General features: G+C 40.6%; 1 protein-coding gene and 1 long non-coding RNA gene across 3 annotated transcripts; one reads left to right on the top strand and one right to left on the bottom strand.

The window, feature by feature from the left end:
• Positions 1 to 138: 138 nt before the first annotated feature.
• Positions 139 to 25,084, top strand: LOC122786272 (TSC22 domain family protein 1-like). 2 transcript variants are annotated; one of them, XM_044052434.1, is made up of 3 exons: positions 139 to 3,531; positions 20,816 to 20,867; positions 23,358 to 25,084. In XM_044052434.1, the coding sequence occupies exons 1-3, from the start codon at positions 857 to 859 to the stop codon at positions 23,625 to 23,627; spliced, it is 2,997 nt and encodes a 998-aa protein (XP_043908369.1). In that variant the 5' UTR covers positions 139 to 856; the 3' UTR covers positions 23,628 to 25,084. The 2 variants fall into 2 exon arrangements, with proteins under 2 accessions (XP_043908369.1, XP_043908377.1); XM_044052442.1 differs by lacking the exon at positions 139 to 3,531 and adding an exon at positions 14,506 to 20,533.
• A 1,176-nt stretch (positions 25,085 to 26,260) lies between these two features.
• LOC122786282 lies at positions 26,261 to 27,833 on the bottom strand. Its single transcript, XR_006362428.1, has 2 exons — positions 27,455 to 27,833; positions 26,261 to 26,659 (listed from the first exon to the last, which is right to left on the bottom strand). It is a non-coding gene; the product is annotated as an uncharacterized LOC122786282 (long non-coding RNA).

Here is a 27,833-nt window from a genome sequence, read left to right as displayed (position 1 = left end):
CCTTCACTCGGCATTTTCCGGCTCTTCTCGTGGGCGATGTTGACGTTGGGCTCGTGGCCGCCTCTCCCAGACTGCTTTATGTCTGGCAGCAGAAACCATGCGCGGTCGCCATATTACCGGAGCAGCCCTCCCCTCTAGTCCCGTCACAGCAGCAGCAGCAGTGCAGGAGCAGCAGACTACATACTGAACAACGCTACCGCTGGGGAGGACCAGTGATACAGCAAAACCAACAACCAAAACGAGGATTCAGTGGAATAGTCTGACTCTTTGGCCGCCCATACTGAGTCAACGTATTGGATTTTTGCTACACTGTGAACCGGATAGAAAGGTCGCGTGTTTCCATTTTCTTTCCTAGAACAAATTGAACAGTTAAAATACGACTCACCACAGTCTGGTTAGCTAGCCGGTGATGGAGACTGGCAGCTAGCTAGCTGACGTTATTCCTCTGTCAGGCTAGCATCTATCATAAAGCTAACTTACGCAGCAGTTCACTACTTATTTTCACTGGCGTCACATTATAGACACCCAAAATGCTAGGTTGTGTTTAACATAGACTCAGACGTGTAACGGTGAGAGATTGCCGGCGAATTACAACAGGCATCAGCTGACGTTAGCCTGCAAGCTACTAGCTTCTTGTGCCTCGTTGTCACCGGAGAGCACTGAATGGTGTTTGGTAGGCTGTGAATATTAGCACAACTTTGTAAACAGCCACTAAACGCCTAGTCCACGTAGTTTTTTTTTTTAAATTTTTGACTGTATTGCCTGTTGATCGTAGTTTTGTCAAAACGGCGCCGTTAACGAATTACAACCTTATTGCATACTGTCAGAGACCAACTACCCCTCGGATTCTGTCGAAATGCATCATCCGGACCCTGCAGGAGACTCTGGCAGTGTTAGAAAGATGGCGCACCCGGCTGTCTTTCACAGAAAGGGTAGCAACACAGGCAGCGGGAACGGCTCCACGCTGTCAACACCGGCGAACCCGGTGGTCAATAACAGCCACGTCTCAGTAGATGATTATCAGCCCTCCCTGCTGATCCAGTGCCAACCTCCTGCTGGTTCATCCTCTCCTGGTCCCCATCATCCTCCTCCCCACAGCCTGAATCTCCTCTCTCAGCCCCAGCCCACACAGTCAGCCGGAGCTCAGATGAAAAAGAAGAGTGGTTTCCAGATCACAAGTGTGACCCCAGCACAAATATCTGTGAGTACCAACAACAGTATTGCAGAGGACACAGAAAGCTATGATGATCTGGACGAGTCCCACACAGAAGATCTGTCTTCTTCTGAAATCTTGGACGTGTCCCTCTCCCGGGCTAATGATGTCGTTGGAGCAGAGAGAAGCTCTTCAGAAGAGACACTGAATAATTTCCATGAGGCAGAGACCCCTGGGGCAGTCTCGCCCAACCAGCCTTCACACCCACATGCACTAAACCAAGCTCAGCAACATGGTGGTTCAATGGTGAACGGCCATCAACACCCTCATCAGTCTAACCATGGCCAGGTATTCTCTCTGTCCTCTGGGTCTGGGAGCATCCAGGGTGCCCTCACTGCTGGAGCTTTACCTCGCATCACCCAGAAAATGCCTTCTAATGTAGGGGGCCCTCAAGAGAATATTTCCCAGACTGTCCCTCCAAATATTGTTGCTCAGTCTGTTGGGGTTGTGGCCTCTGGATCTGTCCCTGGAATGCACAGTTCTGTTACAGGCACTACAGTTAGTATAGTTAATCCCCAAACCAGCAGCATTAGTAATGTGAATATGTTGAGCTCTGCCAATGTGCCTGTGAGGGGAGGGATCAGCACGAGTGCTAGCAGTAGCAGTGGTGGCTTTCCTCTCAATGCTATAAGCAGTAGTGGGGGGAGTGGAGGTGGCACAGTTGTAGCTGGGGGCAACCCTATGACTGCTTCTAAAATTGGCATGATTCAGCAACACCATAACATCAGCTCAAACATCACCATGACTACAACTACTGTTGCTGCTGCTGTTGCAGTCACTGCCTCTGGGGGGATGGGACCCTCTAGTGTGAATCAGGGGAGAGTTGGATCTGCTGTGCTGCAGCCTGTGACTGCAGCCATGGCCACAACCTCTGTTTCACCCACTCCTGCTCCAGCTCCTCCAGTTACCACCACTAGCTCTCGCTTCAGGGTTGTGAAGTTGGACTCTAGCTCTGAGCCCTTCAAAAAGGGCAGATGGACATGTACTGAATTCTATGACAAGGATATGCCAGCCTCTGCTCCAAGTTCCTCTGCATCTGATTGTGGGTCCCTCACCATGCGTCAGCATCTCTCTGAGAATCTTGCTGCATCCTCAGAGAGGGAAAGCACAAGTGGTAGTTCTGTGAGCAGTACTCTGAGTACACTGAGCCATTATAGTGAAAGTGTGTGCAGTGGAGAGGCTGGGGGACCCCCAGTACCCCAGCATTTCCAGGATTATGCCTCCCCCCCTCATGGTTTTCAAGGAATTCACCCCAGTGGCTTAACCATGGGACTATCACAAGCCCAACCTCACATGCACACCCAGGATATTACCCATTCACATGTGAAAACAACTGTGCCCCCCTCAGCTACAAACATTCATCAACCTGCTTCCATGCCAGGCCACCAGAGCACCTCTGGACTCCCTACACCTTCTATATCCCAGCAGCAGCTCACTTATGCCCAGGCTGTTGCAAATCAACCACCTGGTTCAACACAGGGACTAGTGAGTGTTCAGCAGCAGAAGATAGTCTATGCTTCTCTGCCACAGCAACCAGCTGCTGCTCCTCAAGCAGCTTCGGGTCAGGTGAGGCCACCTGAGTACACCCAGACACACCAAGGTATCTCCCAGGCTGCTGCTTCTCAACCTCTTTCCAACCAACCTGGATTAGTCCCCTCTGGACCAGCTAATGTATCATCTCAAATGATGGGAGGTCCTCAGCCATCACAGACACTTCTTCACACACAACCCCAACAGCCCTCATCTCTTCAGGCCACCACTTCCACCATACCCTCTCATGTTGGTGCAACAGGTCTTGGCCAACAGCCTCAAAGTCACCATCACCATCTGGATTGCCAGCAGCAGAAGCCACAGTCACTCCCATCGCAAATTCAAAATCCAGGCCTAGGATCCCAACATCCCACCACAGTCCATCAAAACCAATTGTCTGCATCAAGTGTGCCTCCTCCCAACCCACAAAGCGATCCACAGTCCCAGCCCAAAACCAACAGTGGGAACAGTGGTAGGATGCAGGTTGTTCCGCACAGCCAGCCATCTTCTATCAGTTTGTCCCAGGACCACAGCAGTGCCCAGGCCCTCGCTCATGCTGCCCAGGCCAGTGCCCTGTATGCTAGTTTGCCCACCTTCACCACCACTCAGCTGCAAGATGCTCAGCGGCTGCTTCTTCAACACCAGTCAGCTCTGTTGGGGCTCCCCAAGTTTTCTGGAGAGGCTGGATCCAGCACCGGCCAGGGGCAGGAAGCTGAAGGCAATTCCGCCACCACCAGTGCCTTAACTGCAGCAGTTGGTCTTAAGACTGTAGATGGAGAGGATGATGGGTAAGTGCTCTTACATCCTAACTCTTTTTGTTCTTATTTATTGTAATATTTGTGACTACATTTACAAAGGCACATGTAGCAAACATTTCAGCACTAATTTGGAATCAAAGTTTGTTATTAAGTGATTTGTGCTGTTGAAATAGGAGTTACCTAAATCAGCCTTCTGATCCTGAAGCTGGATGATTTCAGTGGTTGCTGTGGCAGCTGTGAGGCAAAAAAAGAGTGTTATTGTTTCCTGGGTAGCCAGCAGACAGTGGCCAGGCTGCTACAGTCTGTCTGTCCTCTGTTAGCGGAACACAGTGCAGGGCTCAGCTGGATGTGACGTCTCTTGTCTTTATGGAGTGGCTGCAGTGATTTGACATTTTACCTAGTGTCTGTCTGATTTTCTTATCTTGACTTACTGCTTTAAAGGACAGAATTGTTTTGCTTGGGACAGTTTGCTGTATACACCCTCTCAGTAAACCTGTTGACTTAATCCTACAGAAGAAACACAACATTGCAGCTAATGTTTATCTTCCTTTTAACTGTTTACACTTCACCCAGCAAGGATTAAAATACTTCTATCTTTTGATGTAGTCATGAGGATGAAATGACGACTTACTTGTTTACATTTGAATAGTATAGTTCAGCAGCCAGTTTCTTTCACTAAAAGCTTATTGATTTTTATTGAGTGCTCTTCCTTTCCTCTCCCATCCTTTTTTCTACATTCTTTTTGTCAGTCCTCTTGTCACTACAGTTTGCTGGTGATTCATTTTATGACCCAAATGAAAATCCCATGGAATGGTCTCTGAATGATAGGTTTAAAAAGCTCTTTTTGAGGTTTGACAGGAATTTTAATCACTTTGCAGCAGCAGGAAATGGCTCACATTTCAGTCACTCTGACCAATCCCAAGCTTTACCTCAGCTCTTACCTTATTAACTGTATTGAAATAAAGTTGAAATAAACAGGCGGGTACAAAAAACCAGGATAAAGTCATTCTAATGAGGGTAGCTAAGTTTCAGTGTGTGTGTGAAGGATGGTGACTGTTATCACATGGTGTTTAACTCTGAGGTATGCAAAATCTATGTGGGATCAGGTGGATTATTGTCTTTGATGATAAGCAGTATTTGGGCAAATCCAAAGCCCTTGTCAGAAATGCAAAAGTTGTCTCTGTAAAATATTATCTGTAAGTCTATCTGCTGTCATAAGTGTGGAAGAACCCAGATCTTGCTGAATTTCTTTGTTCCCTGTTGATTAATGACTGATAGATTTAACAGATTGGCTATTTCTCATTTTTAGTTTCTGGACCTTAACTAACCAAAAAAGTATTGCAAGAACCAGATATTATGCTACACACATTTGAGTCATTTTAAATTTCACACATTAGCTGATGCTGAACTAATATGGATTGATTAAATGTCATTTTCAGTAGGTCTTGCTCAACACAATTAAAATTGTTTTTCACTGTAAAAAAACCCAATTCAGTTGTAGTTCAAGGAAACGGCAACACTATTAATGTTGTTGTTGTTTTTAGAAATTTCGATCACATTTCTGATTTCAATAAGTTGTAGTTCACTTTTTTATTATTTTTGTTATTTTATTGCCCAGCTCTAGTTGCAGCCATGAGATTTGGGATAAGTATATCAACAGGCAATATATATTGCTATTGAAGGTAGATCACAATATAATTTTCTTCAAGAGCAATATAACAAAATACTGATTTCTGACAAGAAACAATATTTAAATGATTGTTTTAATAGGTAGGATGACCCTGCCCTCATAAAAGGGTGAAGGGCATCTCTGTCAAAGCCTGAGCAGGTCTGCATCACCTGAATTGGCAATATAGAACTTTTGGTTTTTGGTCCATGTCATTAAAAAAACTAAACATTGTACTTTATAGCATAGTTTACCAACTGTAGGGGGATACTGAGGGTAAATCCTGCATTGTGTTACATAAAAGGTACAAGTGTCATTGTATGAATAGTGTGAAAGAGTGTTTGAGTAAGACAAGGTGTCGTCTGCATTGCTCCACCTGCACTGACACAGCATTACTGTTCAGAAAGGGTTGGTGGTCTGATTGAATGTCAGGAGACTGCTGCTGATTGACTACTGTCGTTGTATATTTAACAGTGACACAGTCATTAGAAATTGATGCCAAATGACGACTTGCTTAAGCAAGCATGTAACTGATGTGAGAGCACATATTCTTAGTGTTAGCATATATTACCATATGCATGACTTCCTACATGAGGATGTGGTTGTGTGTTTTTCTCTTTACATGTTGTTTGTGCTTATGCTCTGTAGTTTAGTTCTTCTTTCAAGCCTTCAGAATGATGAATGTCTTGTGACAGGAGATGTTACTGTTGACTGATTAACAAAAAACTGTCTTAGTATGGTACGTACAGCCTGGTTGTTGGAGAGAAGTTCACAAATTCATGGTATTTGCTGCTCTTGATTTTTTTGTCTGTTAGTGTTGAAACTTGTGGAAGAAGATTAATTTATGTGTGTATTCCTGAAGCCCCTGGTGTACCAACTATGTGGTTATTGAAGCATTACATTTTTGTTAACTCTGAGCTTTTGTTGGTATGAACTTGAACTATTAGCTCATATTACTGTATTGGCTGGCTGGCTGCATAATGGCTATCAGTGTCTGATCTGAATGAATTCTCCCCCTGCCAGTGCAGGCCAGGGAGCTATCACATGCCTACCCTGTTGCTCATTTTGTGGATTTGCTGTCCTCTTAATTTGATAGTCTCTGCTACGTAGTTGTTTTTTATGGACATTGCTTTGGTGAAGTTACATTATAAATGTAGTTGTAGTTTTTTTGTGTCAAAAACTTATGGTAATTAAAATGTATATCCTTTATCTTATGTGGAACATCTTCTTCTTTGGCTCAATCCAGAGGATATCATCAGCTCATTCCACCAAATTACTTCTAATTGTCATGATAATTGACGCTGGGTATGCAGGAAGAAGAGATAAATGACATCTCCATGTGATTTAGGGGTGGTAATCACCAGAGACACCACAATATATTCTCCTGATACTGAAAAAATACTGAATATTTTTGCAAAATCATATATTGCGATATACTCGCATAAAAGCTATAGTAAGAGTGAGCACTTAGCACCATCTAGTGGTGTAAAACGTCCACAAAAAGTTTAATGTTTATTTGTAACATTAGTTAAAAAATGAGATGCTAAAAAATAGATAATTGGTGTCTCAAAAACGATATATCGGCATGCAAAATATTGTGATTCTTCACTGTATCGACACCCCCCCCACCTAAACAATGTTAAACAAAGAATGTCTGACATTGAAATCAGTTGAAACATGTTGTGAACCTCAGTTGTGCGTTAGAGTCCATTTCAACACAATTAGCTCCATGTCAAATGCTTCACCTAACATAAAATCGTTCTCTTTTCCACGGGAGGGTGGGATGTGTGTTGTATAATCAACATCATTGGTGGATGTATGTGTGTCCTCTTTTCAGGATTGTAAAGTGGTTTTGTTACCTCAGGTCATTAATTAGATTTACGCTTAAATGTGGTCAGTTTACGGGACAAAATTAGACATTATATTACATCACTTGGGGGCCATTGGAATATTATTTTTAGAGATGAATTTCAAAAAAATATTTAAGTTTTAGTTGCAGTCCTTTCCCAGATTTTCTTTTTGAGTGTAGCTGGAAATTATGCACTCTGGTCAGGTGGCTATACTGGAGGGGTGTTGTGCTTTTTTTAAGCTCTGAGATGTTATGTTGGTAGCAGTAGCTTTTTATTATAGGACTCTAGTTTGTCCTTGATTACACATCACTGGTGTTTCACTAAAAGTAAACAGCATTTGTTATTTGTTATGCTGCTGACACCTCCCACATTCCTACCACACAGACCAAGCCAGAGAACACCAGAACACAGCAGAGCAGCAACACACTGTGTGTGTGGAGGGAGATGGGTGTCACCACACACTACTGAATATTTACTTATTTTTAAGCACTGAAAGCATGAATGGCAGAATGATGCTGAGCAGAGAGACAGTGTTCTGATGAAACAGGCTTACACAGGCCACTCGCATGTGCATATCTCTTTAGAAATCAAATTTTTTGCTGCTCATTCGTATGCATTGTGTATGCAGATGCGTTATTGATTTCATTTGGCTCTGCTGTCTTCTCACTGATGGTTTATTTTTCCATCAATAAATGGGATTGTTTCACTTAAGAGTGCAGGGGGAAAAACTAATGGCTTGTAATGGATGATAATGGATTGTGTTTTAGTCTGCCTTTCATCTATGAGAACCCCCCCACACACACACACCCACGATCCTAACCTTATTCTAACATTTAAACATGTACATGACATTTCTGTTATAGTCTAACCTGCATGCACTCTTATTGTGTTTTTTTTGTATCTGCTTTATCAAAGCCATACGATTGTGGCTTTGTTTTTCAATATTTGCTTCCACCATGCATTTGAATTAAGAGACTCTTTGATCACCATGATTTATTTTCTAATATAATGGCTTGTTTGGCATTGTGAGCATCAGTGAGTGACCTGTTCATTCATGACACCTTAAGTGAGTTATGCTGTTAACTTAATGAGATGTTCAGTGAGTGTCTCTTCCATGAAAGGAAAAAGCACATGTTTTGTGGCACTAGTATTGCTGATTAATTTCCCTATTATTTAATGAGACTGAGTAGACACTGAAATACACTGTGTTCCTGATAGATAATTTGGTGTACTTGGTGTTGAGCAGGAACATGGTCAACTGTGGGCCTAATGCTGACAGCAGTAAGCCAATATTGCTTAGGATCCATAAAAAGTATTTTATTGGTTTTGATCACTCGATTGATTTTTTTAGTGTCCTTTTATTTGCACTAGTTTCTTGAGTTCGAAAGTTGTAGTGTGTATGACGGCAAACAAATAATACCCATGTGAGAGGAGACCTTCACTATGACAATAACTTTGATTTTGAAAATAATAGTAGTAGTTGTTGTTGTAGTTACACTTGCTAGAGATACTGTATTGTAGTAACAAGGTATGCATTTTGTGCATAAAAGTTGATTATTGTGTTAGTAGTATTGTGGAAAATAGAGCAACTTCTGATATCTTGAGATTTTATAATATCTAATGGTCCAAGCCCACTGGTATTTATCTTAATTTCACAGCAAGTGAGGTCTGAATGACAAATAAACAAAAGGAAATGTACATGGTTGGTCAATTATTGAATTCATTCTTTATCACTTAAAAAGACAGTTAACCATTTACTTTATTGAAAGGATCTCATGGCCTCATTTCCACCAAACGTGGTGCGGTTGTGAATGGTACACCTTGATCTTGTGTGTTTCCACTACAAGTTGTGTAGGCCAGATACCCAAGTTACATTAGTTACATTAATAGTGTAACTAGCACGAGTCGTAGCTGCAGGCTGCACGGGAAAACTGCTGTTTTTCGCTTAGCATAGCATGTAACTAATGGTTCTCTGTTGACGAATCAATGAACAGCAGTGTGTTTAGTGCAGCCCTTGTAGAGCTGAACAGACATGCTTGGTACCCCAATGGAAGGGTGCCTAAAACTGGGGCGATCTGGAGCTATTTTTGTACCTTTCTCAATGTTTGACAATGAAAACACAAATAGCTCTGCACCGATCTCAACTCGAACTGTGCTGCTTTGTGGAAAGTGGGCTTTTGTTGGAGAAGCCAGTTCCTGATATCTATCCATGTGTGCAGCATGTCACTGGGGTTAACTGAGGTTTTATCTTCAGCCACGTATTTCACGTTTTTATCGTTAGGCTTTAGTGGACTGCCACTGTCAGCCACCTAACCATGTAGGCAATGTGCTGAATCATTGTCGGCATTCCTATGACTAGAACACTGACCAGTCAGCTCCAGGAATCTCTCTCTCTCTCTTTCTCTCTCTATTTCTCTATCTCATTCTCGCTCACACTCTGAGGAGACAATGCAGTTGATTTTTATTATGCGTTTTCATCTGAAAACCAGTCATGTTTTCAAGGGTGCCATCTCCAGATTTTGTCACATTTTACATGTGACTGATTGTCTTGTCAGTCATAATTTTATGAATTAATTAATTGCATTGTATGACATTGGCAATTATCTACAGCTTTCTTAACATAGGCAAAATGTTAATCACTAGATCCAACAATGGATTATTTTTTATCATGATGTTGAAGTTACTGTATAAGAAAAGAAAGTATTAAGGCTGCAACAAGTGATGAATATCAATAAGTGAAACTAAACTCTAACAATTTAGCTGATTCTTTCCTTTAATTGTTAAATTTAGGTAATCGAAAAACAAAGATAATGAGGTGTACAATACGGCAGCCTGATGTACACCTCACCAGAAATGTAAAAACACACTGATTGCAATGACAAAGACCGTAACAACTGTGATAGGTCTACTTGTTAGTGTGGATTGTTTTTACATTTCTCAGTTGTCAGACAAGAACAAAGAACTCTTGTTTTAATGTTACAGTAATTTTAGTAAAAGTAGTCACTGTTGTTTAACATGATCCACTTAGTTTCAGTAGCCCTAGTTTGAAGTTCACACATTGACGGTGAAAACTTTCCGATCGTTATTGTTTTTTGCAGTCTCTTGAAGTCTCTACTTCAGATCGCTTAACACAAGTGATTACCAGTTTTTAATTAATGTTTTCTGTACATAATTTACCTAGTAAGTTATATTAAAGTGGCTTTCATGCTAGTGTCAGCCCTGCGAACAGAACTCTATCACCATCTGCTGGCTTTTAAGCTGCCCACATGCACCAAGCTCTTTTTTCTGACACTCGTGCACTAGAAATAGAAATTTCAAATCTGTCTTAATATCAGCCGAATGGCCAATTCTGTAATCAAATGGTTCACTTACATGTTTTTTTTCCTCCCAATTGATTGAATGTTTCTGCATTCTAGTTCCTATTAGCAATTTTACCTATCTAATAGTGTTTTGCTCATTATTTGTTTTCCAGTCTCTTTGCTATGAAAGTTACTGTAAGCTGGTGATAGGTTGTAATTGTACTGCAGTATTGTGATGCCTTTCTCACTGAAAGCACCCACATACTCACGCATACACTCTTTTACACATTTACATGCTGCTAATGTAGTTTCCAGTTGGGGGTCTCGTCAAAAACAAAATCAGGCTAAAACGGCGTATTTTAAATCGCACTGCTGCTCACACTGCAACTACTGCTCAACCTGCACCAGGTAACAGAGCTCTGTGGCTTTGGGGAGAAACTGTAACTCTAAACAAGCACAAAAATGTGAATGTACATCTCAATATTCTCAGATCACACAGTCACAATCAAAGCACAGCTACATCATGTTCCCAAGAAGATGAAGAGAAAGAATATAGACAGAATTTAATACAAATAATTAATATAACCTGTTGGCATAAATAGTGAATTATATTTTTAAAATAAAACCCCATTAAATTATACTTGTCACTGTATGAGACATCTGTCATTAAACATTTAATCACACATTGTTAAGAGTTTTAATTAGTTGTCCACACTTTTTTTTTTATTTAGATGCTTGTTCACACAGTGCAGTAACTGCATTGTGAGCATCAACTGACTCAGCATCACGTGCATGAACACACACTGCCTTACCTATCTTCCCTTCTTAATGGCAGGATTGTCTTTAGGTATGCGAACGCAGCTCATTTAGGGATGTCTGTCACATTTTTACCACACTGGTGTGGACAGTTGTGTGATTGACAGACAGACAGACGTGCTTTGAGTTAATTTGGTGACGTCATGCTCTTTTTGTCATTATTACAATGTATTTTTATACATCAAAGGAATTTAAATCCAATGCTTTGGTGTCCTTAGTAAGTCACCTGCCATTAATCCGCAGTTCTCCTTCTTCCTCCCCCTCCTCCCTAATTATTAATTCCAGGAGGTTGTACACTCAGAGTTGTAATGCTTTATCATAGTTCCTCGTCCTCTTCTATTATCCTTCACCGCTACCCTTTGAGTAATGTTTCACGACTACCTCTAGTGTAAGGAGAAGGCAAGTGTTGCAGACACAGGACTGCAGGACCAGAGGCAGAGGACATACATCACGTAAAGATAAAAATGGCAACATTACATCAAAGGGACAAGGCTTTTTTGCCTGTGTTTGTCGTGTTAAAAGATTCACTTTGCATCCTAAATAAATGTGTTTTATGTGAACTGTTCATTTAGATATGAAAAACAAACATTGTTAATTTGGCATTCTGTATCTGTTACTCCCTGGACTGGAGTTAAATATAATACAAAATTAACAGAGGTCTGGATTGAAAACCTTAAACATTCTACTCAGTTTGTGAGCGGCTTCTCAAGTTAGCAGAGCCCCTCAGAGATGTGTCAATCAATTACGCACTATCTATATCAGTGTTTCTGTAATAACAATAATAATAAGTATTAATTCAAGTTTTGTGACATGTTTGTCTGCTTTAAACCTGCATTAGAAGGTGCAGAGTTAAAATTGTAACTAGGCAACCACTGTTGAGTATTTATACCACTAGAGGTCAGTGTTTAACAGCTTTTATAGCTTTGAAGTCTGTCATCTTTCAACAACCAGTGGGTTATCCTTTTGTTGATACCACGTTTTTGAATTTCTACATTTTTTTTAGAGTCTGAAGCCATGTGAGTGAAGTGCCCTCGTAATTAATGTACAATAATGTATTGTCTTTACTTGCAGTGTGGTCTGGAGTGACAGTCAATGGGATTCCTTGGTATATTGTCATTGATCCTTTTTTCTTTTTCTTTCTTTCATGTTCACCTGTGCCCTGCCTCCTTGCTGTACAGGTAAGACTTTTAATTATTACTAATGAATTATGTTTTGCTTGATGATTCTCAGTATGTGCATCATAAAGCCTAAGTCTACAATATATTATTCACTAACTTAATATCAATTAAGTAAGGACCACTTGATATTAAGTTTTATTCTCTGTAGTATAAAACAAATCTGCAGTCTTTCCTTTTATACAAGTGAATTTACAAAAAGCTGTCTGTTGAGCATTATTCCTCAAAAATGCTGAACTGTTTTCCATTTATTTTTTTGGGAGGTTAGAGACATGACCCATTTAGGGCACATTAAATTTGGAAGTTGATCCAATTATGTGGTTGAATTTTTTTTCCGCTTGCTCTCGGAGCAGTGTCTGAAGGAGTTCAAAGGAGTCTCCTTTCCCCACATGATTTTTTTCCCCTAATAATTCTATCCAAACATTAACTCAAATCTACTGTTTTCTATAGTTTATAAGAATCAGATTCACATTTTTGAGACATCTCATCAGAGCTTGACCTGATTCCTTATCATTTGTTAGGAGAGGTCTGAAATTACTTTATTTGGGTTTATCATAGTTGTTATATGACCATACCCTGGCATTTATTTTGAAAATAAAAAAGTAATGCAACAAATCAGTAGTGTGTATATATGTATATATATATGTATATATGTATATATATATATATATATATATATATATATATATATATATATATATATGTGTGTGTGTGTATATATATGTATATATATATGTGTGTGTATATGTATATATATATGTATGTATATATATATATATATATATATATATATATATGTATATATATATGTATGTATATATATATATATATATATATATATATATATATATATGTATGTATGTATATATATATATATATATATATATATATACATATATTCATATATATATATATACATATATATATATATATATATATATTGGAAGAGGTACTGAGTATAGGATCATGAGTAAAAGTGCCCTCATGATGAAACTGTACTCTGCTTGTAAAACCCACACAACAGCTAGTTTGTTTGTAACTCAGTTGTGCTTACGATAGCTCTGCTGTAGTCGGAGATTCCAGCCCAGTGACGGTGGTCATCATTAGTTAATCCACTCACTGCTCTGCCCTCTTCTCTACATTGATAGAGAAGACTCTTGCATGAGTATGTGCACGCACTTCTGTTTACCCGAATGAGAAGGCAAGAAAATGGGTCAAGGACTTGTATCTTACTTGACCCGTTCTGGCAGGTTATGTAAAAGAAAGGAGGTTTTCATTATAAAATGAAAAGTCTGGCTTCGCTGCTCAGCGGGTGACCCAGACTTAGTGCTGCAGCCGCCTTTTTCTGTGCAATACTCAGTCCTCCCTCAGTTCTTGTCTGATTTCAACCATTTTGTTATCAAAGCGGTAGGCTTGTTCTGAAAATCCTCTGGGGTCCACACCCAAACCTTAAATCACGACCAACATACACGACTAGGGGGTCAATAATTACCATATATATTATATATTTACCTACTATACTAGCTATACTAGAAAACAACATCATTTAAATGCCACATACATGTTTTATTCCTTTTAAGTAAATGTAAATTTCTTAAATTTCAATGACCATACACGCCCCACATGCGATACCATCACATCCCACTAAGGGGTCGCAGCCCACACATTGGGAATCAGTGCCATAGATGGTTCATGAAATATATAAACCAGAGGTGACATCCACATACTCCATTTTCAGAGAATGAACAATGTTTCTTTATGCATTGCCCGTCGGTTGTGCTACACACTGATGTCAGGAATTGCTGGAAAACACAAATCTGTTCATCAATCCACTGATGGCATCTGAATGGTCCTCAGTGTTTTATATGACTTTCAAGGAACCATTACTAATGTTGTTGAATACAAATTGTGTTCCCCTTTGTTTTTGATTCATTATTTTTAATTACAAGTTAAATTACAATGTAGAGGGGCAAGTTTTACTTCAGGGGAGATAAGACATTACTGCAGCAGAAGTGAAATTCATTATGAAATGTGTTTTTTTTTTTGTAATTTCTTGCTTGTTGTTGGTGCAGTTGTTCATATTGCATAACCCTTTCTATATACCTCTACCTCTCGTTCCTGAACCCCCTCCTCCTCATCTTTACTGCTGCATTAGCATTATTCCTGTCCTCTGTTGTCTGAGCCCAGAGCGCTGTGTGTTCTTTGGCTGCTAATCCTTTTAATGCCAGGTTTCACTCCACATTTTTCAAACCTCCTGCTCATACACATCACACAAAAAGTTGTATAACTTGAATCCTCTGTGTTTATAGGAGTTGGGACCTATTCTTTTACAGTTTACTTCTCCTAGTGCAAGTGTTGAGTTAACGTATTACATGTGGAAGTTTTTCGTTGGAGCAAACAGTGTGCTATATTTGTGAAAATGTTGCTCAAGTTATTTAGCCATTAATTATTTATAAGGATGTTAGAGAATCGTGTGTGTTAGAAAATGGCTTCATGTAGATGCTCTGCGTTATGGCTTCATGTAGATTCTCTGTGTTAATGTGCGATAGTGCTGTAGGTTCAGATCATTTATGGTGTCAAGTGGAAGGGGCTTCATCTTTCTTAAAGCAGTCTACATGCTGACCTGGTCATTTGCAAAGTGAAATGGAAAGCTGAATGTTACTGGATGATTTGAGTGTTAAAAACTCACTATTTGATTGTACCAAGTTTCTCTGCTCTCCCTCCTTCCAAGGTTATTTGAGACAGTATGAATGCTAAGGCGGTGGAGCTAGGCCATTCTGGGTCCTCATCTCCTACAAGGTGTATTAGAGTTATGCCATGTTTCCATCGAGTGGACCTGTTCGGTTTGGTACCCAGGGCTTTACCGTACCAACTGACTGTACCATGATGGAAGCGCAGCATTATAGTGAGGTTAGAGTTGAAGTAAAGACTAAGGACTTGCTGTTGTCAGCCTAAATGCTCCAATAGTGCTTCTCTCTCTTGCATTTGGAGGGCAAAATGGCCACTCATCATTCCTCCCAGCCTCTCTGACTGACTCACTCTGTAGCTCTGTGTCATTCTCCATAGTCAGGGTGTGACTATGGAAAACCCCTGCCAGTGCTTACTGGTAAAGTCTGTGTGTGCTTTCCACTGTAACTCCAGCTCAGCTAAAAGCCTTTACAATTTAACAACTCGGTGGGCCTTTTTTCACCACTGGGACGTGCCAGGTCCCCTGTATTAACTTTGAGACTTTCCATGTCCCCGGAAAATGGATGAGACGGTTCCTCTTTGCAGAACAAAAAGCAACGGGGATCAAATGAGAAACAAAACCAACATACATCTTGCACTTTTTTCATCATATTTAAAAGCAAAAAATCGAAATAAATACAGTCGTATTAGTTGTATCCACTCACTTACTCTTGCATTCAATTAGTTTTATGTGCTCCAAATCCAGACCGCAATTTTCATTTTTTAGATTTTGCCCCAGGAAAAAAACATCCACAGACAATCAGGTTGAGACTGGTTAAGTTAGCACTATACCAGTGAGTTATCTCGAGGCAGTGTCTAGATAGGCGATCGTTTGCTGCTTGTTGAAACTACTGAAGCAACTGTTGAGGATGCAGTGAGTCATTTACTGCCACATTACAGAAACCTCTACCAACAGCTACAGCAGGAGTTTAAGTATGAACAAACTCTACACTCACAGCACTGACAAAATGAGATATTTTCAACCTGGGAAAGCAGGAACTTGTTTTATTCGGTTATGAACTGAGGATGCTGTATATTTGACATATACAAAATGTGCTGTGGTTGACTCATGACTTGAGTGCTGTACAACAGCATTATACTTTCACTACAAATTGTACAGTGCTAGACCACCATACAGATCAATATCATGATGATAAAATATATTATGATCAAACCTCAGTGATGACATGCACCCTTCAGAGAGGCTTTCACTAACTGCTGTTCCCATGTTTTTCCCAAGGAACGTGAGGACTAAAGTTTGATCCAAGATTTTTACTAAGTTATGTCTTGTTAGTGGTGGCCGCTGAAGGATTGAGTGACTCACCCAGAAGTCACGTGACACTGATTCACCCCTGCACATCAAGGTTGTTTGGACATGTCAAATCCCTGGCATTGTGCTCACCCTCCACCCGTTGTTTCTTGGCCATTGGTCTATAAGCTGGTGGAGGCTCTGCAAGTACATATTGTATTTTCTGTCTGCTGGGACACTAAGCCACCTTAAGGCTGCCTTTCAATGAGAAATGACAAGATAAGGCTTTGAAGTGCAGGGCCTCCTGTCTATCACACAGAGGGTTAACACTAAAAAGTAGAGTTGGCAAAAACTACATACTAAATGTTAACGTTGGTGGCAGGGCTACCAAAACGTCTGGTTACGTTACTCAACCATTAGTGTACCATAGAAAATACACCTTCTTTTGGTGCAGTCTTTATGTCATATCCAAACCATGATCGGAGCATCCCCATCACTCATTTTGCCTTGTACATGTGCATATGAAAACCTGTTCATTTGAAAAACACTAGGTTATTGTATCTGGGACAGTGGAAGGATGATGTAGCTGAGCGTTTGAGGCTTACTGTGTCATATGTCTGTGTCTCCGGTTGTCGGGGGACAGGGGACTGGTGATGTAGAAGCAGGAAGCAGGAAAATCACTGAGCCACATGCTAATCTCTGTTGATGGTCAGTTACTCTCTGCATCACATGACCACACGTCACCGTGTATCCAGCTACTCTCTGCACTTAGTAATTCACTCAGCAGTGAGCCATTCAAACACAAACGGCTATCAAACACACATGTACACAGTCATCATAATCTGGCTCGCTGCCTTTGATTACCTATACAGCTGCACTCTTGACTGCATCTGTAGGGGTGACGCCGATATTTTCCCTACATTTAAGAAGGAAAAAAGAAGGGCTGTTTGAAAACACTAAAAAAAGAAGCTCGGGACACTGCTGTGTCACTGTGGAGTGTATGTCCGTGCTTACTGAAGGCTCCATGAGGGTGCGAGGCATACGAGTGCAAGGCCATGATGAGCTGGCCATGAAGCTTTTGTTCTGGGAGCTGGAGCAACACCTGAAAAGGTAAAATAAAGACAGGCAACCCACAGAGAGTTAGCTGCATGGGCCAATCACTACAGTAGCTGCACACAAAACTCTGCATGGCTATATAGTCCTTTTTTTATTCAGTCATTTACTGCTCAGAGTTCATTTATAGTAAATGGACACTGAACTGGTTCACTGGATACACTTCATAGTCAGAGATTTAGAGAATTAGATTAAATATAGTATATAATAAATAAATAGAAGTGTTGTTGCCAAATTGTAGACATGTTGGTACAAAGAAATCACACATTGTACACACAGTTTTCTATGAATTACATTCCTAACAAAGAGAAGCAGAAAACGACATTTGATTCACTTGTTTTGTTATGGTGCTATAACTTGTGCTGGATGTCAGTGATTTCTTAAAGTGCATTTCCTTGGAGCATCATCTAGCTTTAGCTGCTTGTGGCACCAAATGTAGCTCATCCCAGTCCTCTGTGTGTTTGTAAGAGAACGTGATCACATTAGAGCTTGAGTTGCTCTGGTTATTTGGGTCTGGATAATGAGCTAAATCCTCTCCCGTCAAAGATGAGACCGGGCTGTGAGACTATGGTTAAGCTGATTTGCTTTTTCTTAAGCGCTGAAGTGTTCGGGATCAGAGGTGAGCAGAGGGTGACTACAGTATGCAGTAGGTTTCGCACAGGCAACTACGTATGTTTGAGCGTCCCTTCATCACACTGGTGCTTAATAAGTTTGGCTGCAATAACAAAATTAGCCATACCGTTTTAACACTGGCATTTAAATCAATCTAAAGGTCTGTGCGCTACCTCCTATGTATTTTGTCAATGACCTCCAGTATATGCTATAGACCTTTTCTTCATGCCTGCTCTCCCTTTTATTTTGGAAGCATAAACATTGCCTGTTGGTCCATGTTTCGCAGTGATGTTATTGTAAATCTCAAAAATTGATAGCCCTGTCTTCAGCAGAAAAAGTAGGATTTCTGTGTTTGTTTCCTTTATGCTTAGGTATGTGCAAGGTAGGTGTGATCAGACAGGCGTGTAATTTTGAGGATTTTGGGCGTGCGTGGAATGTGTGTGTGGATTGTCCGAGAATGCTGGGAGGTGTCTGTGGGAGAAGGTCTTGATTACGCCATGCTTGAGGTTGCAGTTGCATAGATGTGTCTGTGTGTGACTGTTCAGCATGTTGATACTCCCAACTTTTGCTGCAACCTTATTGATCTACCATGACCTCCATTGACTAATATAATGATTATTACAGGATTCTCTTTAAGCGGTTCTCAATTTTGAGTCTGTGGACACACAGGGGAGCGCAGTTGTCATTGTTTTGCATTTACAAATGTTGTCATTTCGTTGGTGACAGCCAAGACGACACTTCTGTAGAATAAATGACTATAAAATATACCTGTTTTACGTGACCTTATTTTAGAAGTGGGATGCTGGTGCTGCAGCACAGTGTGATGGTGCTTGTGCCACTTTATTCTTTCACAAATAAATTCTCATTATCTGTTACTATAAAATGTAATGTGTTTTAGATGATTTATTTAAATGTTACAGGCTTGTAATGTTGTTCTGGGGCTGCTTTCATGATTGTCTGTCAGCTTCACAGCTCTGCAGTACTACACAGGACCATAGGAGGGCAGCATATGTATGTGCTGATGACACTAATTTGATATAAAAAACCTTCTCGTTTGTATCATCTAAAAATTTGTAATTATTAATATAGTTTATAGAGTGCATGGCTCATGGTGATTTATGCAGCCCATGTTAGTTTCAACCCTATTAAATGATATACTATACTATATATTGTGTATTAAATACAAGTATGTTTTTACAATTAAGGTGAAGTACTATGTATTTACTTTAAAAAAGAAAGAAAGAATGACCATTAACGTAAATACCAGGAAGCATAATATTACTATTATGCATTTTTAAGTTAAGACAGGACTGTAATTTTCTCCACAGACTACCAGGGCCATATTCTCTTTTTCTGAGCCTCTGTAGAATGGTGGTGCATTTAAAAAAATAAATAAATAATAATAATAATATTTTGGCAGATGTTGCATCTTACTTTGAGCCATGCACAAAAACATCCTCACTAAACCTGTATTTTGGGGGCAGATTATAAAATGGCCTCACAAGATGACTCTATTGGGGAATTTCCCTGGGTTGGTTTTAACTGATTGATAGTTAACTGGTTTTAATTATTTGGGAATGCCAAGTCACTGAAATCCAACTATTGTTTGTCACTATCCTACCTTTTTCTGCTGATTTCAGTGACAATTTTGTATTACTAAATGTAAATTCTTAACACACACACGCGGCAAGATGACTCGGCATTCCCTTCTGTTTTTGCTCTTTCAACACTGAAATAGATTTTACTGTTATGACTGAAAATGTTGTCATTTATTTAAATTGCACAATAACAACAGCAGGAGTTGAGCCACAGTATTTTATTAAAGGTTAGACGAGGTAAAACAAACGATCCAAGTACAAATAAAGCATTAAAACGGTCACATACAGTGAGGATAGTATGCGTGTGTTCAGAATAACACAGGGATTCCCTTTCCCTACGTTTCTGTGGAGACCGCATTCTTATCTGTTGTTGTGGCAGTATTTTTTTCCAAAACACTTTGACATGTCGACGGTGAGGCGCTGAAGAATGGAGGACTCTTTTCTTTTCTTCTATCCGGTTCTCCCCGGTTTCATCCACCTCCTCTCCGCTCCCAGCATATTTTATGTAAAACCATGTCAGCTGAGGGCCAGGTGGGGGCGTTCCTGCATAAATCATTCGAACTGCGCTGCTCTCCGCCAATCAGCAGCCAGGCTGTCGCTGCGTCGCCGGATAAAATATTCAGGTTTTCCGCCGAGCTGCGGAGTCTTTGCGGAGCGCCGACATGAGCCAACCGTGGACCGTGAATGTGTGTGTTTTTATCCACTGCGGTGGCCCAGCGACTCTGTAACGGACACGGCACAGAGTATACACGCGTGGACGTGTTGTCGCGGAGCCTGGGTGCTCGACTAATACGACATGAACAGCATGAATACGCCGTGTTACACCGTGGCCATGGACCTAGGCGTCTGCCAGCTGAGAAATTTCTCCATCTCGTTTCTGTCGTCTCTCCTGAGCGCGGATAGCTCGCATGTTAAACTCGACAAAAGGTAAAAAAACAAAAAAACAAAAAACCCACCACATTTTAATATTCTTTTATTGAGCCCAAACATGGAGAGGGGACGGTGGGGAGAGAGGAGAACATCCGCAGGGCTGACGGTTAACGAACATGAAGAGCAGCTCAGCACCGTGCACTGGTAGCAGTCCTGATGATGAGACTGCTGCTGCTGCTCAGGATGCTGCTGCTGCGGCCCCTACATAACACCCACATACACTAAACTCCTTTTGTGTCCAATTTGTTCAATTTTTTTTCCTCTTTTTCTTCCTTGCAGTTCATCAGGAGCCAGTGTTGTTGCCATAGACAACAAGATAGAACAAGCAATGGTGAGTCAACCCCCTTTTTTCTCTTCTCTCCCGTTTTCAGCCAAGGCAGAATAGAACCGTTTAAGAACCGGTGTGTAATATTTCAGAGAACTTACTGGCATACATTGTATATAATACTCTATAATAATGTCAGTATTACGTTATATATCTCATATGTATAAAAATCAATGAAGTCTTTTATATGTACTCCAGGCAAGGGCCTTGCTTTACACAGACGGCCATCTTGCTCTACCATTTTTCTACAGTCCTAACAGGGTGTGTGTTTGGCAGAGAAATTACATCCTTTTTGGCCAGTGAAGGCCACCATGGTTTTCTGACATAACGCTCAGCACTGCCATCATTAGATGCCACTAATTTTTCCACACAGGACCTCAGTCGTACTGTGCAAAATGCCATAAGATGATGTATATTTGGCAATATGCATTAATTTTGTTTCTTTCAACCCCATACTTGACCAAAGTGTGTATTTTAATTCATTTGAAACGGCAACACAGTGGGTATGTTAATATTTAGGGACAGGTTACTTACCGTGATGGACTAGTATAAAAGTTTGTGGCAGCAGCAACACAGATGTAGTTTTTTAGTTGAATATCTCATATGAATATTTTGAGATTCTGTGAGTATTTGTCGTTTGTAACCGTATAAAATGTGCTGCTTCCCTCTTGGTCTTTTATAAAAATATATTTTTCTATCTTAATTAAACGTCACTTGTTAATAAAGAGGGTAATAACAATACTTTATATCCTTTTTAAAAAGAATGCTATGCACTGTATCGATGTAGTCATTTAGGAATTGACTGTGTTTTGTATGGCAGCTAATGCTAGTGCAAGAGAAGCTACTTTAAACCTAAATCAAACAAAATAACAAACCACCTCAAACTAGATACAAATTGAAGTTTGTGTGTTTTTATTAAAGGATGCCTGGGGTTTCAATGCTTTATTATTAGAAAATCCAGCAGTGTTTTATTTAATTCCTCTTGTTTTCACTCTGCCTCTGTTGTCTTCTTGTTGCTAGGCAAACTGACAGACACACACTCCCAGTTATAAATATCTGGGCTCTCCGATTGGCTGGCCCTTTAATGTGGGCCAGGTTAATGACGTTGAACCTGGAAACACGCTCACGTTTTCCCTTTTTTTTTTGCTGTTTATCGTGTTTTTACCCCATCGCGTCTGACCAGATCTACCTCTTACTGTGTCGTGAAGTGGGTCACTAATACTTAGTACATGTTAATTCAATTTTTGGTTTGTATAACTGTTTGATTTGTTTTAGACTTTTAAAAAAAGAGGAGTTATTTGTTGTGGGTTTTTTGCACAGTCTGATGAACATTTCCATATCATGTGAAGACCCTGTAAAGGAAATACAGAGATTCTCCTCTTCACATGTTATATATGTTAAACTATGGTGGTAAAAAAAAAATCACAACTTGGAGTAAAAAACTAAGATTTAAGTCATAGTTTCTCTCTAGTCCTCTGTTCTGGATTTTTTGGGGCGTGTCTAAATCTATAGCTCTATGACGCACAGGAGCCATAGATTCATAACTCCCCCTGAAATGCTATAATGATATAAAAACCCTCAACAAGCTTTATCAGCGAGCTCCTGCAGCACTGCTTTTGCTTTGCTGGCTGAGACGTCTTTGCCTTGAAAATGCCTTACCACGACGCAAAAAAAAAAACACACAGAAAAAGCTGTCACTTTATTTCAAATTTCTAAAGATGAGCAAAGCAAGAACAGCAAAATAGAAGAGCAGACTGCTGCTGTGAGGCTGCAGGTGCTGCTCAGGAGGAAGAGGGAGAGAGAGAGAGAGGGTGGAGGACTGCAGCTAAATCAGCGCCGTGTTTGTGTATTATCACCAGAATGGTGAAAATGTCACTACTCTACATGTTTGTTGAGCAGGCAGTTTAATTACATGACTAGAGCAGGTGAACGCTGCCGTTCTACATGTTTGTTAAACCAGAACGTTTTGCGTTAAAGTTACTATTCTTTACAAAAACTGATATACTGTGAGGTTCACGGACCGAGGTCCTTATTTAGGACATACACACATGGTGGAAACCATAGACATGTTTTTTTATGGTGTCATTGTAATGCGTGGTTTTTAAAAAAGTATTTCACAATGAATATTCAACTGAAGTTAACTTAAAGAAATTATAATGCAAATCACATTGCAGTTGCAATATCTAGAAAAGAATTAGATGCTTTTCTCAAATTGTTCAACCCTCTGATGGTGATGGTAACTTGTTTGTCCTAGAGTGAACAGTGACTTTTATTGGTTATTCATGTGACTCATATTAGCTTGTTTCTTTGGAGTGTGGTCATTTTTTATTTCTCCAATCTTTAAAATCTGTTTCCAGTGTCATGAAAAATCTCGTGCATAAGACATTTGGCCACAAATTAGTTAAGTTTAAAAAAGCCCCAGGTTAGTTTTCAGGATGTTATAAATAAATTCCAGTCCTAAATCCACATGTCTCTCTCTCTCTCTCCCTGTCTCAGGACCTGGTGAAAAGTCACCTGATGTATGCCGTGCGAGAGGAGGTGGAGGTGCTGAAGGAGCAGATCAAAGAGCTGATTGAGCGCAACTCCCAGCTGGAGCAGGAGAACACCCTGCTGAAGACGCTGGCCAGTCCAGAACAAATGGCCCAGTTCCAGGCCCAAGTTCAGACTGGCTCTCCACCCGCTGCTCCCACATCTGCCGCAGCAGGACCACCAAGCACCACCACGCTTGTGCAGCCCACCTCGCACAGCTCTGGCCCCTCGGCGTAGAGTGTGGTCCATGCACACACCCACACACACGCAGATGGACGGACTGACTGTTTCTGAGTTCTGCCAGAGCAGCAGGGCTGAGCCCCGCCTTCTCCAGCTGGAGGTTGCGCTGTCAAGACAAGAATTTGCACATATTTATCTCCCAGAAGGACTTGTGGGACGAGCAGCAAAGACGACGGTCTTTAGATGCTGTGTTAGGGGTTGGTGTCACAACAGGAGGAATCATTGAACATTTGCCAAATTAACCTTGGACTTATCGACTAGAATGTCTTACCAAGTGAAAAAAAAAAACGGCGTATCAGTGGCGACATTATACATACCTAAAAAAAAAAATCACTGTGCCTGTGTCTGGATTTTAAGTGATGTCGATTTTATTGATGATGGAGGAGCAGGAAGTGGAGGACTGTATTGGCTGTTACATTTTTGGCTGAATGGTGTAAATAAAAGTGGTTCTCTCTCACTCTCTCTAGAGCCCTATGTTACATGTTGAGAGATCATAGAGATGGGCAGAGTAAATCCTTCTCCGAGTGACAAATGAAGAATGTTAGCAGTTATTATCATGACACAGTCCCCATCTGGAATGGGGGAGTCGGGTGGGAGGGGAGGGGAGGCTATTTTGAACAACACTAGGCAGTGTTGGTGATGTTACTTCAAATGTGGGTGGTTGGGATGAACTAAACATGGTTTCTTATGGAGATGACGATATTCTATTTTCAGTATTTCACTTTCAAGCTTCTTGTTTTTTGCCCTTGACAGAGCTCATTGTTGCTGTTTTCTCAACCCAGCAGTGGCATGTGTAATTTAAACCTTATTTGATGGGGTTGAGACACTGGGCTACGCTGCATTTCTTTCCCTCTTACAGTTTGATGGGCAGAAGATGTATATTTCTGTATAGTGTAAGTACTCTGTAAAATAGTGAGGAGAGGGAGAAAAATAACAGATGCTATCTAGGTCGCACAGATTGAAGTGGGTAAGCGAGTGACGTGCAAAGTCTTGCCCAGTCTGTGTTGTCTATTTTTATTGCTGTATTTTCAGGATTGTGGATCAACTGGAGTTTAGGTTATTTGACTGACAACCAACAGCCAAACAGGCTGCTCATATCCCAACAGCAACTCTGACTGTAAAACTTTTCTTTTCTTTTTTTCTTCGCTCCTTTTCTTTGAGTATTTGCACCTTTTTATGAACTGTTTCTTTTCTTTCTTTTTTTTCTTTTTTTTTTCTAAAGTTTTGACAGTAAATTACTTCTGGATGAAAAGTATCTTAAAACTCAACATAATACAAGCCAACTGTGGAGAAGTTTTTTCTTTCTTTTCTTTTACATTCTGTGTATCAGTTGTATGCTCATGTCCTGCGCATGTTTCTGCAAAGACTGGATAAGATATTGTAACATACATACTGCAATTGCACTTGACAGCTGCACTTCACAACTTTCAATAAACATGCTTAAGGAAGAATAAGCACGTGAACAGCCTGTCTAATTTCTCCTGTCTAGTTGGTGGAGCTAGATGGCCTACTACTGAAGCAGATATGTCTATTAAATTCAGATTTTGTGCACTTAAACTTAAATTGAATTGATTAAAATTTTCTAAAACTAAAGTATATAGTTATATGTGATGGCTCTTCAACAGGAGGTCCCATGAACAACATCACTCCTATAGTTTTAACTGTAAGATAAGACATTTGTCCAGTTCTTGTGCGGTTGCTACAGAAATCTCTCTGAAATACATTTGTTCAAGCACCTGAACCCCTTGACATTATTCAATGTTTTATTTCGCAGCCTAATTCTTCAATTGGAAATAGGACCGTACTGTATGTGGACTGTGAGCGGAGAGACTTGTCTCATGTCTCTCCAGATTTGTCAGGACTCTGAATGAGCCGCTGAGGAGTCGGGAGTTGTCTAGTGTGAAGTCTAATGTTGGAAAACAAACCTGCTGCTTTGTGGTATAGATTGTGCAGGCCTCCGTACATGGAAAATGGAAGTTTACATGATGTCATGAACCTCCAAGGACGTATATGAAAATATTAGATCGACAAGTCCTCAAATCCAGAATTACTGCAGCAAGAATTTCAAGAGTGGAGCCGTCGGTCAAATCTGTCCACACTCGGGTAATCCTGAGGAGTGTAAAGGTGGACTTCACTGACATCTACATACTCTCCTCAAGCCTGACAACTCTTCCCTGTCTCCACTCCTCCAGACGTCTTTCCCTGAGAAGCTTCTACTGAACCTGTCATCAAGCTCAAGCAGGTAAAGTGAGGTGATGTTTGCTTTGTCACGTCTCTCTGACTGCTCAGTTTTGACTCTTCCTGAATCTTCCCATTTAATAACATGTAGAAATATGTCAAAAACAAGGCGTCTATGACGTGTGTTTGAGTCAAAAATTTAGCCTCTGTTTAGTCAGTATTGAGTGTATTTCTCGTGTGGATGAGGGATGTTGATTTTTCCTGTTCATACTGTTAACGGATAATTAACAAATGTTATTTTTGCACACAGGCATTTCAACCCACACCAGGCTGCACTTCTACCACACTGTGCTGACATGTTCACTCATGTTTGCTCTGTTTTGGATAAAGCAAAGCACACAGTACACATCGTGCGTGGGACTACAAAAGCAGAAGTAATACCCGGACGTTCCTGAAGTGTGCTCAACATTTATTCGAAAAAAGAACCTTTTCACACAGACACTCCTTCACACACACAGGTGCCAAAGTAAGCAATGAGATGCACAAGTACTCCAGCCAGCGTGGTTTTTTTAGACTGTTCATAGAAAAGCTGTCGGTACCACAGACTGCAACACTGTTAAACACTGATCGAGGGAGGGACACGTCTGGAGGAGCAGGAGGTGATGAACACGGAGGCTTCTCTCTCTCTCTCTCTGAGGTCTGCTGGCTCTGAAGCACTGTGTCCGTCTCTGGAGGGGTTCAGGGGTGTGCGGGTGTGGAAAAACCAGGCTCAGTGAGGGCTGGAGGGGATGTCTGGATGCTTCCTCTCAATCACATCCCCATACGGATGCTTTGAATAATCTGAAAAATGGCTGAAAGCACACACACAGATCCACCTGTTAGATGGTGTTTGACTGAGGCATTTTTCACCTGTTCATCTTCATGTTTCTTCATCCATTTCAAGGATGAGGAACACTGCAGTATAATATGTGTAATACACTTACATTGCATTTACATTTACTATACAGTTTTATCCAAAGTGACTTCACTTTCTGCTTTTTAAAACACAATAAGTCTTTGTAAAAAAAAAGGAGAAAAAGTATATCCATTAGCGTACTGCCACATGCAGAGGCGATCCTAGCTTCTTTGCCTGGGGCCCCCACAGAATCTAGGATTGCCCTTCGCCATCACTCCCCACCCTCATCATCTGTACACCCTCATAGAAATGCAATCAGAGCTTACATTTATTTTTAAACATGACTAACGTAAAACTATACACACGACTATACAAACATCAAATATTCTCTATATCACACAAAAGTATGTCGTCCACTCAAATAAAAAACAGGAAGCAAAAGCTGCTCTCAAACCATCTAAGTCACTGAAAAAGTACCTTCTCTTCAGGGCCCTAAGAATGTGCTTTGAATGCCTGTCCTGTAAGTGCATATATTTAATTGCCATATTTGATTATATGCTTGTTTTACACTTCAAAATTTGTTCTCAATAAATAAAAACCAAATGCAACACAGTCAAATTGCAATCTGGGCTCACAGAGTATCCATTCATCCATCCAGTACAATAAGTGATGAAAGTAAATAACACGAACAAAAGAGAACAAGGCACAAATCAAATGAAAATACACACTTTCTACTATGAAAGCTACATACCTGATCCACACACAACAAATACAAACAGGGCGAGTAACCAGGGGCCCACAGGATACTTCTCCTCTTGTGGCCGCTATAAGAAACACACACAGAGTACATATGCATCACTGCTGAGTCAGAGTGGTTGTGGTGTACACTCTGCTTTTGAGGGCAGGAGTTAACACCATGCAGAATCACTGACAGTGCTGGTAGAAAAAAGCCTGTTATGGACTTTTTGGTGGTCAATTGTCAGCCAACAAAGATTTGTCCTGCTTTGATCAGGAGATGATTTACTGCACTGGGATTACAGCTCTAAAATGTCACCCCCTTTGGCAACCATACCATCAAAAACACAGGTGACTAACTGCTGTTGCCATGGCAATCAGTGCCAAAAAATCAT

Source organism: Solea senegalensis, linkage group LG2 (assembly GCF_019176455.1).
Source record: "Solea senegalensis isolate Sse05_10M linkage group LG2, IFAPA_SoseM_1, whole genome shotgun sequence".
Lineage (NCBI taxonomy): Eukaryota > Metazoa > Chordata > Actinopteri > Pleuronectiformes > Soleidae > Solea > Solea senegalensis.
This window is presented reverse-complemented; position numbering and strand designations above follow the sequence as displayed.